This window comes from Sceloporus undulatus, chromosome 6 (genome assembly GCF_019175285.1).
Source record: "Sceloporus undulatus isolate JIND9_A2432 ecotype Alabama chromosome 6, SceUnd_v1.1, whole genome shotgun sequence".
Classification (NCBI taxonomy): Eukaryota; Metazoa; Chordata; class Lepidosauria; order Squamata; family Phrynosomatidae; genus Sceloporus; species Sceloporus undulatus.
This window is the reverse complement of record NC_056527.1, coordinates 81892605-81906675: the sequence shown is the minus strand read 5'-3', so window position 1 is coordinate 81906675 and position 14071 is coordinate 81892605. Positions and strand designations below refer to the sequence as shown.

Here is a 14071-nt window from a genome sequence, read left to right as displayed (position 1 = left end):
TATTATTATTATTATTATTATTATTATTATTATTATTATTATTATTATTATTATTATTATTATTATTATTATCTGACTAGATACCCATAGCCAAGAAGCAAAAGGCCTCCAGAGCACTGAGGCCTTCAGAAGACATGGTGGATCTTGCACTGATGTAATCATTTCATGTCTGTCTATGGGGACATAGCCAGATAATTCTCCAATCTTGCCTGCTCCCCATGAGGCATGGAATAGCCACATGAGGTAGGAGCTTCAGAGGCTGTATGTGGTGTATGGTTGAGCCTAGTGTATGTCTGCGTAATGAACTATTATGCTGCATGGAACCATAAATGATTGCAGCCATTAGGTCTTCTCTGTTATGCCTTCCCTATTGTAGAGCTCACTTCCAACAGCTAGAGACAACCTAACATCTTTGCAGCTCTGGGTTAAACATACTTTGTTTGCATGGGCTTTAAGTTATATATATTTCTTCTAACTGACTGCTTTTTAAATTTTTGTATGAGAGTATCACAATTAAAAAAATCTTAGGAAATATTACCATTTTCATATGTCTTGTTTCAGATGACACCTGATATCTTGGGATAGTTAAAATCCTCATCATCACTACCAAATCACTGTTAGCACCATCTCCTCCATGCCAAAAAAAAGAAAAGGGGGGGGGGAGGAGAAAAAAAGACCTATGCTAGTGGTTCTCAAGCGATCTGAAATAATAATTATTTTTTCCAAATGTCTTAGGGACCAGTACCATAGAATCATAAAATCATAGAGTTGGAAGAGACCACAAGGGCCATCCAGTCCAACTCCCTGCCATGCAGAAACTCTCAAAGCATCCCTGACAGATGGCCATCCAGCCTCTGCTTAAAGACTTCCAAGGAGGGAGACTCCACCACACTCCTAAGGAGTGTGTTCCACTGTCGAACAGCCCTTACTGTCAGGAAGTTCCTCCTAATGTTGAGGTGGAATCTCTTTTACTGTAGCTTGCGTCCATTGCTAATTGTGCCGCTTTGGCTACAACTGTTTCTTTCCTGGAAACTCATGAGGGACTAGGAGCCAATGGCCTGTGGACCAGCACCAATCCCTGAACCACCACTTGAGTAGCACTGACATACAGGACAGTGGTGTTGGGTGGATTCCGTGTCAGTGGGGCAGTGAATCAGTTCCTGAGAATCAAGTTATCTCAGTTCCTGAGAATCAAGTTATTGCCCCCCCCCCTAGATTCAATATCTTGGATAGGTCCCTTCAATACTACTCAAAATCTTGAGTTGATTCGCCATGTCATTGACATGGAAGCACAAGCCACCACTGGTAGGAGGCACATTTTACATCAGGAAGGAGCTTTGTGCCTGCTTTCTGGCTGCAAAATGCATGTAGATTATAGTAGAAGATGCAAGAACAGAATTTGGCCCATAGAAACATGCCTTCTCTTCTTTTATAGTTTGACTCCACCTTTCTATCCATCAGGCTTATTTTTATAATAAAAGCCACAACTACCAATAAATTAAAAACCTAATTAACACAACAATCAGTTAACTGTTTCTTTGACAGCAGCATTAAAACCAATCAAAACAAAGCAGATCCTCAACATTTCTTGATAGATAATGACAGATCTTTGCTAGATTCCTTAAAACCTTCAAGCCTCATAAGCAGGGAGTTCCGTGCAAATGATGACGCCACCAAAACAACCTTCTTCCTAAATGACAGTGTAAAACTCTGATGGCAGCAGTAGACTAAACAAGCATATCTAGTATATTTTAGGTAAATAATTAAATATTCCTTAGGGTATTCTCTACTCAGAATACTGAGGGCAGCTCTCCCCAACCTGGTGCTGTCTGGATGTGCTGAACTATAACTTAAATTATTTTCCATCAGGGAAGACTAATTTAGGCTGCCATCTCTGTGCCTTACATACTCAGTTACAGGAACCCCTTTGCTTTCTGTACTGCCAGGTTGGGGCAGTACATCTGCAATAAACAAAGCTTGCATCAGGAAAGAGCAGGATTCTGCTCTAGCCAATCCTATTGTAACAGTGTGTGCTTGCCTCCAACAGGCAAGTTAAACAGCAGCTGCCTCTAGAATGCAGATAAGGCTGCATCACCAGTTTCTCCCGACATGATAAAGAAGCACACATCTATAAGTATGGCAAGCAAAATGGAAATCATGAGAAAAGTGGAAGCTTGTGAAAAAAAGTCATCCCTGGATGCATTTTGGGAGAAGCTTTCAAGTGGTCCTTAGAAGTTTTATGTGTCATTTTGCATATGCATATTGTTAAATAAAATGTTTGCTGAAACATGTTCAAAGACTTAAGTTTGTGTGTGTGTGTGATGTAGGAACCTGCTTTTATTCTTTCTACATTTTTCCTGCCTCTGGTATTAAATTTTCTGTCAAAGAAGTAATGCCTATTAGTACATCTACTGAAGTATATCTGTACTCATATATCAACACTCACCTCATTGACAATAGTCTCGTTGTCTATGAAGTCAGCAAAGACCACTAGTGGGTCCCAAGGGTCATTCTGGTTATAGATGCAGGTGCTGGTCAACTCTTCGTCTTTCTGTTTGGTGACAGCCAACTTGTATCTATAGAATATTCCCAAATGGGAAGATGAAGGGGAGGAATAAGGTCAGATCTTTATTCTATTCCTAAACTGTGCAAGATTCCCACTAGAATGGTGGTGTCCCTTTTCCTAAATATAACAAGCATGGTTAGTTGTAGAGGATCTGAGGATCAATTTTTTGCTCCTCAGACTGTTCGGAGCTGCACTAACTACCAAAGACACAAACAAACCATAGAAATGGCTGGAAGTTTACTTCTAGTTCTGAAAAACAGTTGGCTGTTGTTTTATAATAAACAGTGCAGAGAGGCCCTGCAGCCTATTTCAAAGGTGTAGCTGGGTGCTTCTTGGAGAAGCTGCTCACCATTTTTGTGGTTAGAAGAAGAGGCGCACAGGACATCTGGCATGGTGTTTTGGTCTGAATGACTCTGAGAGGCCAGGGTTTAAATCTTTGCTCAGTCAAAGAAATCCACTGGGGGAACTGGGCAAGTCACACTCTCTCAGCCTTAGAGGAAGGCTATTTACCTATATATTTATTTTTCTCCCCACCTATCTCTCAAGATGGGATTCAAGGTGTCGACTTGGAATAATTTAAAAAAGATTAAGCTAAAACAGTTTACAAAAGCTTAAAAAATATTAAGCAACAACATTATTTTTAATAAAGCATTAAAAACATTTAAAACATATTTAATAAATAATTTCCAGTAAGAAATTACAAATACAGTGCATGATTTTATATACACATATGACTGCTCCATAATTAAAATACAAAGGCATGCCTGCATAAAAATGTCTTCACCAGTTGGCAGAAAATGAGCAAGGAGGGGACCCCAGAGCTGCACTTGACCTAATCATGCTTTGGTGAGTCAGTCTTCATTTTCTACATCTTCTTTTCTTGTCTCCCCAGGGACCATTTTTAAATTCAAGACAGGGTGACATTTATCCAAAGGCCTTTATACACTGCATAATTATAGTGCTATGATGCTACTTTAACTGCCAAGACAACATTTTAGGAAATTTCTGGGGCTTGTAGTTTGGGAAGGCACTAGAGAAGCTCCCTGGCCGAGATTTTAAATGTCCCTCCACTAAACTGCAAATCCTATTCCAGAGAAAGTTACCATGCTGGTTAAAGTGGCATCATAGTGTTATCATTAGGCAGTGTGAAAGGGCCCCAAGAAAAACCAGACATAACTTCACTTACCTGCTCCAGCTGATAGACCTCTCCATGGTGCTAGTTTGGGGCAAGGGATCACCTGCAAAACTGAGTATCTGGATGCGGTATCCGCGCTGGTGATTCCAGTGGTTCTCCCTGCTAGTGGCGAAGTGCAGATATCGAGGGACTTTGCCATTAAGTGGGAAAGTGGCTTGTTCTTCCTTGTTTAGGATTTCGTTCGTGAGCTTTAGGCGCTCGATCTGGTGCTCTGGGCTCCAAGGGGCCTTCAAAGACTCATATTCCATATCAATGGCCACCAAGGAGTTCTTGGTTCCTAACAGGAAAAAAAAGGCCCAGAAGAGAGTGTCCATTTCTTACCTCTGGGATCAGAGCCCCCAAAAAGTATGTGTTTCAACATAAACACTCTAACCAGTCTGGCTGTATGGACCCTATTTTCACCTTTCACATCCCTAGCCATATTGCTGTGAGATTCTGCAGGTTGTTATTTTTTTTAAAAAGACAAAAAGATACTCAAGGTTTCCAAGCTCTGAATATGTGAATCCAAACACTTTCACAGATTTATCATTGTACATTTTAACATCTGTCAGCTTCACTCCTTCATCTCTAAAATGAGAATAACTGAGCTCTACTCGCCAGTGCTGCTACAGTCTTTCTCCCTGTGTGCCTTGTAGATTACGTTCCTCCTTATGTTTCTTTGCAAACTTTTTAAGATCCCTCAGGAACATTTTCTTTTTGACACATACCAAGGCCTAACTAGAAGGAAGGAGCACAGGGAAGAGGCCTTCTCTGGGGCCAATTGGCAGCTGGGAAACTCTATCTCTACTATGTGAGTATGATATCTTTTAGCTGTCATGACCCCATCCTGGAATCCAGTGGGCTGAAATTTTGCCAGCCCAATTTACTTTGTTATTTGTGGATTAATTTGCCTAGTTTACAGCCCCCATATAAATCAGTTAATCAATTATATGATAAAAGTCTATTTTTTGTATTTGCTTTTATAAAAAAAATCAGTAGAGGAGGTCAGGTATGAGCAGATTGTGTGGAGTGTACTTGGTATTTTTCCTTGCTGGAGTCCCAAAGTATCACCAATGGAAGATGGGTGTAAAATGAGGGATATTTGAGAGACAGACCAACATGCAGTTTGACACAGATGAGACAGCTAAGCACCTATTATACCCCATCAACCAAGCTTAGAAAAGATACTTGGGGGAGATGCTAAACCTAATTGTCAGTCCCAACTATCGTACAGAACACCTATTGAATCAACAGTTCCCAGTTTACCAAGCTCCCATTGATTCAGTGTCTCTAGTGGGGACTAACAGAATCTTAGAATTGGAAGTGGCTGCAAAGGCCATCTATTCCAACTCCATGCCACACAGAAACACACAACTATAGCATTCCTGAGATATCCACTCGACCTCTGTTTAAAGACCTCTAAAGAAGAAAAGCCCCTTTCCCCAAGATAGTCAATTTCACTGTTGAATAGCTCTTACAGTAAAAATGTTCTTCCTAATATTTAGATGGAATCTCTTCTCTTGTAATTTGAACTCATTAATTGATGCTCTAGTCTTTCAAGCAGCAGAAAAGCTTGGTCCATCCACTACATGACACCTCTTAAGACATTTAGAGGGTGGTCATGTCACCTCTAAGTCTTCTTTTCTCCAAACAAAACAGACCCAGGTCCCTAAGCCATTACTCATTGGCTTTGGTTTCCACTCCTTTGATCATCTCAGTTTCCCTTTTCCAGACACATTCCAGCTTATGTTTCCAAGGACTGTTAATGAACTATAGAATAAGATAGCCAGCATACACCTACAATGCTGTAGCAGAGTCAGGACTTACTGGATCAAAGCACCAAGATTTATTTGATTAGCAGGGAAGGTGATGACATCTCTCATCCCTAAACCGTCAGACTTTTCTCTTCTTTCTGAGTTGAACTGCAATCTATCCAATAGCCACTGATAGAAGAGTAGATTTTTCCAGCAACAGTATATTGTTGAGATCTATTCTGGTCATGCAGAGTATTTTTGGTTGCAGATCATGTATAGTCAACTATATCTGCCAGCTTGATAACAGACCTGTTCTCAAGTGAAGGGATGGAACACATGTAGAGTTCCACCTTTTAACCACTCCAGAGGAGATAACTGTTATTCCCTGTGCAAAAATGGATAGGTGAAGAAAATGAGAGTGCTCAAAAGAAATTCACCTGCCTGGGACAGTACAATGAGTAAAAGGCGGCAGTGAAAACTTAGCCCATATTTCTCAGATCAGGGCAATTCAGAAGATCACATCAACTGTGACTTTCCTTGCAGAATGGAAGCCAGAAAGAAATTTGGCTGTTGGGTTGGCAAAAGCTCCCTACTTTAAAATAAAGATTCTGCATAGTCTGACCACTGAAACACAATATTAAAAAAAAAATGTTGAGTGAGTTCCAGAAAAGGGCAAAATCTGCTTTCTTATCCAAAACTTGGAAAAGTTTTCATCGTCTTCTTTTTTACTACAACTCCAAGAATGGGAGTTACAGTCCAACAGCACCTGGAGGATCACAGGTTTCCTAACCCCAAACTAGAAGACACAGAATTTAGTAGTCCAGAGTGGCCCCTTTGCATTCACCAGATTAAGAATCATAGAACCACAGAGCTGGAAGAGACTACAGCAGCCATCTAGTTCAGCTCCCTGGAATGCAGGAACACACAACTAAAGCACTATCAAAAATTGGTCATCCAACCTTTTTTTTTAAAGGAGAGCCCATCAGCCTTGATAAGATCATAGAAGAGAGAGAACTCCTAACCCACAATAGTTCTTCATATCCAGTCACAAGAGAATAAAGGTTCCAAGCAAGGTACAAAGAAGGGGAAATATTCTTAGTTCCCAAGCTTGTCAATAGGTCTGTTTTGTTGCTGCTGTGGAAATTAAGCTACACATAAGGTATATAGCCATTCAGAGAACTCTGCTCCATTTTCATGAGAAGAGAGCACTTTCAGTAAAGTATTTACAAACTGTTACTTCCTCTTGCCCAGAGTCCTTGGCTCACACCAGTTCTTTACTAGTAATGCCAGATGTTTTCTTTGGAAAAAGCATATCCTGTAGGATTTCAGTTTGCAAAACCCATGCAACATGTGCCTTGGCTAATGTGCTCATATAGAGCTTCTGCTCTTTCCTGCAATGCAGCCTATTTGCTCCTGGGACCCTTTCAATACTCAGTTATAGATCTATGATTCCAATTTAACTGCCATGGCAACATCCTGTGGAATCCTGGGAATTATATTTTGGTGAGAAACTGGTACACTCTAGCTAAACATTTTAATGACCCCTCGCTAAAGTGCAAATAAAGACCAGTGTAATGTAGTGGTTCGAGCATTGGACAAGGATATTACGAGACCAGGGTCTGAATGCCAGCTTGGCCATGCAAACCCACTGTGTGACTTTGGGTAAGTCACTCTCTCTCAAGAAACTTGCCAAGAAAACCTCATGCTAGGGTTGCCTTAGGGTCACCATAACTCAGAAACAACTCGAAAGCACACAACAACAACAACATCAAAAGTGCAAATTCCACAATTCCATAGGATGTTGCCATGGCAGTCACAGTGGAACCATAACACTAGAAATGTGTGGTGTGAAAGGGCTTCAGATTAAAGCTTATTTATGGCAAACTGTCAAAATCTATATGAGCCACAATGGAAATGGTTATGAACAGAACTTGGGAAAGTTGCCTTTTGGACTACAACTCATGGAAACCTCCCCCCCCCCCAGCTGACATGGCCAATGACTATATATTTTAAGGGATTCTAGTGCTATAGTCCATAAAGCAACTTGTTCAAGCTGTGGTTATGAATGGATAAGAACACAATATCAGCAAAGTGTTCATAGAAAAATGGATGCAGCCTTCTGTCTTGGAAAATTTACTCCCAGAACTTCACAGGCAGCTGGATCTTGCTGCTCTTATCTGCTTCAAGGTTTCCAGTTTGATTTTGCTGGCTTTTAGTCATTCCAGGCCGTGCGGTTCTGTTAAAATGATAGAAGTGGCAGATTGTGGCTTCCATGTCAGTAGGGCAGTGTGTCCGTTCTGGGGTTTAGCTTGAATTATAAAGAGCTATCCAAATGCTGAATCAGTTTTGGGGAATAGGGTTCATCATGTTGGATAGCATCTCTAAAATTCAGACTAAAATCCAGAGGGAACTCAACACACCACTGATGAAAGCCATTGATCGCCCTTGCATCATTTCAGACTGCAGTACGCAAATGTACCCTTAAGAAGAGCTTATAAAATGCACCCAGGGCAAAGGAAAGAAGCTGGAATTTATACTCTGCCCGTCAAAGGGTGCTGGCCTGTCTCCTCCCTGTTTCACCTCATGATGACACCAAATCCAATCATTCTTGTCCTGGAAATATGCACCTTGGTGACTTCTAACCTTCGCTATAGGAGTATATCAGCCCCTAGAGCTGTGGTAGCGAACCTATAGCACACATGCTCTCTCTGGCATGTGGAGCCATGTCTGAGGGCACGCAGAGAAACAGTAGGGTGGGAGAAGAGAAGGAACAGGTGTGCGCAAACTGTAAGGAAAGAGATTCCACCTCAACCTTAGGAGGAATGTCATAGAATCATAGAATCATAGAATACTGTAATAGAGTTGGAAGAGACCACAAGGGCCATCCAGTCCAACCCCCTGCCATGCAGGAAATCCAAATCAAAGCATCCCCAACAGATGGCCATCTAGCCTCTGCTTAAAGACCTCCAAGGAAGGAGACTCCACTACACTTCGGGGGAGTTTGCTCCACTGTCGAACAGCCCTTACTGTCAGGAAGTTCTTCCTATGAGGTGGAATCTCTTTTCCTGTAGCTTGCATCCATTGTTCCGGGTCCTGTTCTCTGGAGCAGCAGAAAACAAGCTTGTTCCCTCCTCAATATGACATCCTTTCAAATATTTAAACAGGGCTATCATATCACCTCTTAACCTTCTCTTCTCCAGGCTAAACATCCCCAGCTCCCTGAGTCGTTCCTCATAGGGCAAGGTTTCCAGACCTTTCACCATTTTAGTCGCCCTCCTCTGGACACGCTCCAGGTTCTCAATGTCCTTTTTGAATTGTGGTGCCCAGAACTGGACACAATATTCCAGGTGGGGCGTGACCAGAGCAGAATACAGTGGCACTATTACTTCTCTTGATCTAGACACTATACTTTTATTGATGCAGCCTAGAATTGCATTGGCCTTTTTAGCTGCCGCATCACACTGTTGACTCATGTTCAACTTATGGTCTACTTGGACTCCTAGATCTCTTTCACATGTACTTTCATTCAGCAATGTGTCTCCCATCCTATATCTGTGCATTTCATTTTTCTGCCCTAAGTGCAGTACCTTACATTTCTCTGTGTTGAATTTCATTTTGTTTTGTCCTGACAGTGAGAGCTGTTTGACCACCTTTAAGGGTGGTGGAGTCTCCATCTTTGAAAGTCTTTAAACAGAGGCTGGATGGCCATCTGTCAGAGCTGTTTTGACTGTGAGTTCCTGCATGGCAGGGGGTTGGACTGGATGGCCCTTGTGGTCTCTTCAAACTATGATTCTATGATTCTTGTGCCTTTAACTGTCTCAGAGGAAGTCCCATTCCCAGAAGGTGGAAGTCCCACTCCCACCACACCAGATGTCACCTGGTGCAGGAATGCCTTTCAGTTGGGGCATTCGGTCTCTAAAAGGTTCGCCATCACTGCCCTAGAATTGTTTTCTGGTTTAGATTTCAAGCCCAAGCAAATGAAATAGCAAACTGTTCTCTCTGCCCTGTCCACCCTTCTTCCTGCTCCAAACAATGTTTGAATTTGATCTCATTGTGCTGCTCCCAATGCAATTTCCTGGAATGTTATAGAGGCCTATTTGGTTTGTAATTTGACTCAGAATAGGCTAAGTTCTTTTCCAAATTTATTATTTCTTGAACCCAGTTATGATCCTAATCAAGGAAGGCTGGCCTCCCCCACCACATACTAATTAGCCTATTTATAATACTTACTAGTCTTTATGTCTAATATAAATAGGATAATTACTAAACCATTTAAGTCAAATTCTAAAGACATATGAAAACAAATGTAAGCACATTCACAGAATTCCCAAAATTTAGTAGAAATGTAGAATCTAGGTATTTTAGAAGGAAAAGCCAGATTTGGGGCAGGAAGCAGTGTAATACAGCATCTTCAGCTCTAACATCTGTCAGTATATGCCTAGGATTCCCTTTTTAAGATGGCAGTTTGTAAAAGACCTACCCCCAACATATGTGAGAACTTACCTCCTACATCCAAGTCAACTTTGTAGTTTATCAAATGATTGTGCATGGTTCCAAGCGTGTGTTCCCCTACCCTGTTTCCATACTCAGTACCACCCTCCATGAAGAATGAAGAACTGATGTATCCCGTCGCATGGACCTTGACTTCTATAGCACCATTTTGGTAGAACACAAAATCCCAGACATAGTCATAGTTGATGAGGGTGGAAATTGACCTTAAGACCAGAGCATACTTGGCTAACCCCCCATAGTAGAAAGACCCCATGTTAGAGAAATGGCGACGCAGAGGCACACCCATGTCATGCTCAAAGATACAGAAGGAGTTTTTGTTCAGTTTTGGGATGTCCGAGTCTATCAAGTAATGTCGATCCACATAGGTGGCAGTGTAGGGGCAGTCCACACCCCGAACCAATTCATAAGCAAACTTCCCAATGCCTAGGCTGCCATCCATGTACCTGGTCACCATCCCTCCAGGACAGTTGGAGCCATATGTGGCGAGGGCTTCTTGCAGACTCAGCTCATAGACAATCCTCTTATCCTCAAATCGTATGTCAAAGAGACGTGGCCCTGTGTTCACATTCATCCCAAAGGCAAACGCCCATGACTGCCAGGAAACATGGCTGCCATTTACCTTGTAGCGCATTCCACGGGGCTCAAACTGAACAGGGCCTGGATGAGAAGGTTCTAAAGGCTTTGTGGAAGCGAAATCATTCTGCCGGACCATCTTCACTTTCACCTCCTTCACCCGTCCTTCACTGAACTCCTTTTCCAGCTGTGCCAGATCCTGATAATACTGACCATTGTAGAACACTTTCTCTATCTTCCACTCAGAAAAGCTGAGACTGCTGTGGTTCACCAGCACCTCCAGGCCAATAGGGTGGGTGTAGTAGCCGCTGCCCACCACGTTGTGGAACAAGATAAACCAGGTAGCTCTGTCACCAGACACAAGCCCCCGGGGAGCTGAGGTCAGAGTAGCCAGGTTTGTACCATTATATTCACAACATACTTGGAGGAGCTTGGAGACCTGTGCAAGCTCTTGGAAAATAAAAAGATCAATATCTCTGTATTCTCTTTCTGTCACCGGTCTGCTGTGGTATGGCACCTTCTTGCCAAATTTCCTCAGGGTGATGTCTCGATGGTAAGTTGGGAATGGAAGGGGACCAACTATGAATTCGGTGATATTTGGATCTATCTGGCTTCCAAAGTATACCACAGCCAATGCCTCTCGAGAGGGTCGCTCCATTCCACGGTCGAGGAAGCCCAATACTTCTACTTTAGTGGGGAGATGCACATCCAGATAGTAAATACAATTATCTAAAGGTTTGGCATAAAATGCGTCTTCCAGGTGCACACCAAGATGGTCCCTGAGGTATTTCACCACTCGCACCATCTCATCTGCTGTCAGGTCAGCAAAGACCTGGCTCCGATCGGTGGCGATATCTTCTGGAGGACCCTGCAGCTCTGAGAGGACGCACCTGGTGCTTTTTTCCTTTTTAGTCAGCAAAACACAAACTAAAGCAAAAATGGTCGCCAAAGCCAAGAGCAGGAGGATCACAACTGTTTTCATGTTCATGTCAGTGAAAGGCAGCAGCAGTAGCAGCACAACCTTAAAAACCTGGTTTTTATTTCACTTGCAGAAAACAGCCTGGGTGGGAGGGAGAAAAGATGTTGGCCTGCTCAGAGTTAAGAGGAGGGAACCAAGCTAGGAATGCTTGGGGGTTTAGAAGGGACCATAAAAAGGCAGATTTTTTGTCTTGGCTTCTCTCCTTCCGTCCTCTCTTTCCTCTCCCCTCCCTCCTACGTGTCTATTTCACTACCAGCAGCCCTCTGCAAGCTGCTTTTAGCCAAGGCTGATGGACCAAGCACTGGTTCTGGGGAGAGAGGCAAAACTGCAAGACCCAAAGAGAGCACAGACCCTTCAGGAGAAGGAGGGGGACAGTTTTGTTGCAACTTGATCCCTTACTAGCCAAGAAGGAGATGATGATAGTGCCTGCTAGCTTATAACCTTTCAGTTGAATTCAAAAACTTATTTAGCGGATGCTCAGGCAATCCCCTTGCTCACTTCCAGTAATAAAGATTTAACTTTGCTCTTGTCCCTGCATTCAGTTCACATTTGAGCCAGTTCTTCAACATGAGGGTCCCTAAGGACAGTTTTAGGCAATTTTTTAAAAGCAGTTCAGTGGCACTTTGTTAACTCTTGCATGTTTTCTGTTTAACACATTTTCCCTGATAAGAAAACAAAAATCAGAAACAGTGAGAAAATAGAGACGGTGTTTGAGTGGAGAACATCTTGTGAAGTTGCAGTAAAGTGAGGCAGGGTAAACACAGGACTAAAACCTCATTTGAAACCACTCTGTTTAAAAGCTCCTCACTTTGAAAGAAAGGTACATTAAAGGATGTCACATTTCTAGAAAATGTTCCTTTATAGAGCTGTTTTCAAAGCAGGAGCCATGTTGCTCCAGCATAATGAGACAGATTCTTCTGGCATCTTTTAGGACTAAGAAGTTTATTTTAATGTACGCTTTTGTGCATTACAATGTAGTGGTTGTGATAAGTTCTGAGGAAGAAAGCAGCTTGTAATCTGTGAGTGCTTGAACTAAATTAAACATGTTAGTCTAAACATGCCACAAGACTTCTTTGCTATTTTTTGGGAGCTAAAATGCTGGCATCTTTCCGGAACGCTTTAGTTGTGTATTTCTACATGGCAGGAGGTAGGACTAGATTGCCCTTGTGGTCCCTTCCAGTTTTATGACTGTATGCCTAGCCAGTAGGAGGAGGAGAAATTATTCAAAATGAAGGTCAATTTTCTAACAATCAATACTGCACCCCAGAAAACAGAATGTAGAGAGAGATCTTGTAGAACCTTTGAGACTAACAAAAGAAAGAAGTTGGCAGCATGAGCTTTCGTAGACTTAAGTTTACTTCCTCAGATCCATTTAAGCTTATAGCAAACTGTGGAACTCTATATGGTGCATGTGAGGAAGTAGACATAAGTCTACGAAAGCTCATGCTGCCAACTTTTTTCTTTTGTTAGTCTCAAAGGTGCTACAAGATATCTCTACATACTGATACTACAGACTAACATAGCTATATCTTTGAATTCTACTCCAGAAAATAGAGTGCAACATGAAGTACTTGGGAACACACAGTATAGGTGATTTGGAAAAGGATTCACATCTAGTGTTTATACCAAACCCACACAAATCAGAATTTCTATGCTTCCGGCCAGTCACAAGGTCCCTTTTTGGATAAATAAATAATCCAAGACAGAATTCAAAGATATAGCCATGTTAGTTTGTAGAATCAGTATGTACAGAGATCTTGTAGCAACTCTGAGAGTAACTGAAAGAAAGAAGTTGGCAGCATGAACTTTCATAAACTTCAGTCTACTTCCTCAGATGCTTTTGGTCCAAGACAGTTGATCAGCTAGGTTTTAGTCAGACTCTTCTTTCCCCAAAGTCCTTAAACTGCTTGGTGTATATTTATGACGTAGCTTACACTTGTCTGACTCGCATTGCTTGTACATTTGCTCTCCTAAAGCAAAAGCATGGTACACTTGTGGCCACTTGTTAAACACACAGACAATATGATATAGTCCAGGCACACAGCTGATCTTAGGCAGAGTCAGATATGCAGGAATAGGAAAATCTTGAAAATCTCTCTCTCTCTCTCTCTCTCTCTCTCTCACACACACACACACACACACTTTAAATCTCCATTAATGGAACCATATTCTGCCTCAGTACAATTTTCCACACAAAGAAGGCTCAGTGTGTTTGAGTTTTTTGCTTATTTATTTCTTAACCTGTTCATTCGAAAGAAATAAAAGAATGAGAAAGGAGGAAGAGCATGGACAGAAGGGAGATTTACAAACATCAATTTCATTTTTGGTTCACAATGCCTGTCATCCTGGCCTTTTCATGGTTATCATGGTTTCCTGCCTTTTTTCTTTCTTTTTTGAGAAGGCCATGGGCTCGGGCTGCAAGAGTTGGTGGGCTCTGGGGGATGTGCTCTGGACTCCCAAGGGCCACACATTGCTCACATGCCACATGTTGCCTGCCTCTTCCCAATTAGCAA

General features: G+C 42.1%; 1 protein-coding gene and 1 long non-coding RNA gene across 2 annotated transcripts in view; one reads left to right on the top strand and one right to left on the bottom strand.

The window, feature by feature from the left end:
- The window catches only part of LOC121935132, a 25162-nt gene extending 22877 nt beyond the window's left edge, over positions 1-2285 (top strand). The window contains exon 3 of the long non-coding RNA XR_006104736.1: positions 2048-2285. This is a non-coding gene — a long non-coding RNA (uncharacterized LOC121935132). The remainder of the gene's footprint in view (positions 1-2047) is intronic.
- Positions 1-11628, bottom strand: part of LOC121935130 (membrane primary amine oxidase-like) — a 15945-nt gene extending 4317 nt beyond the window's left edge. Inside the window, exons 1-3 of the mRNA XM_042476294.1 lie at positions 9998-11628; positions 3753-4038; positions 2447-2576 (exon numbers count right to left, since the gene is read on the bottom strand). Of these exons, the coding sequence (XP_042332228.1) occupies positions 2447-2576; positions 3753-4038; positions 9998-11567 (1986 nt within the window). The 5' untranslated portion in view covers positions 11568-11628. The remainder of the gene's footprint in view (positions 1-2446; positions 2577-3752; positions 4039-9997) is intronic.
- Between the last annotated feature and the right edge of the window lie 2443 nt (positions 11629-14071).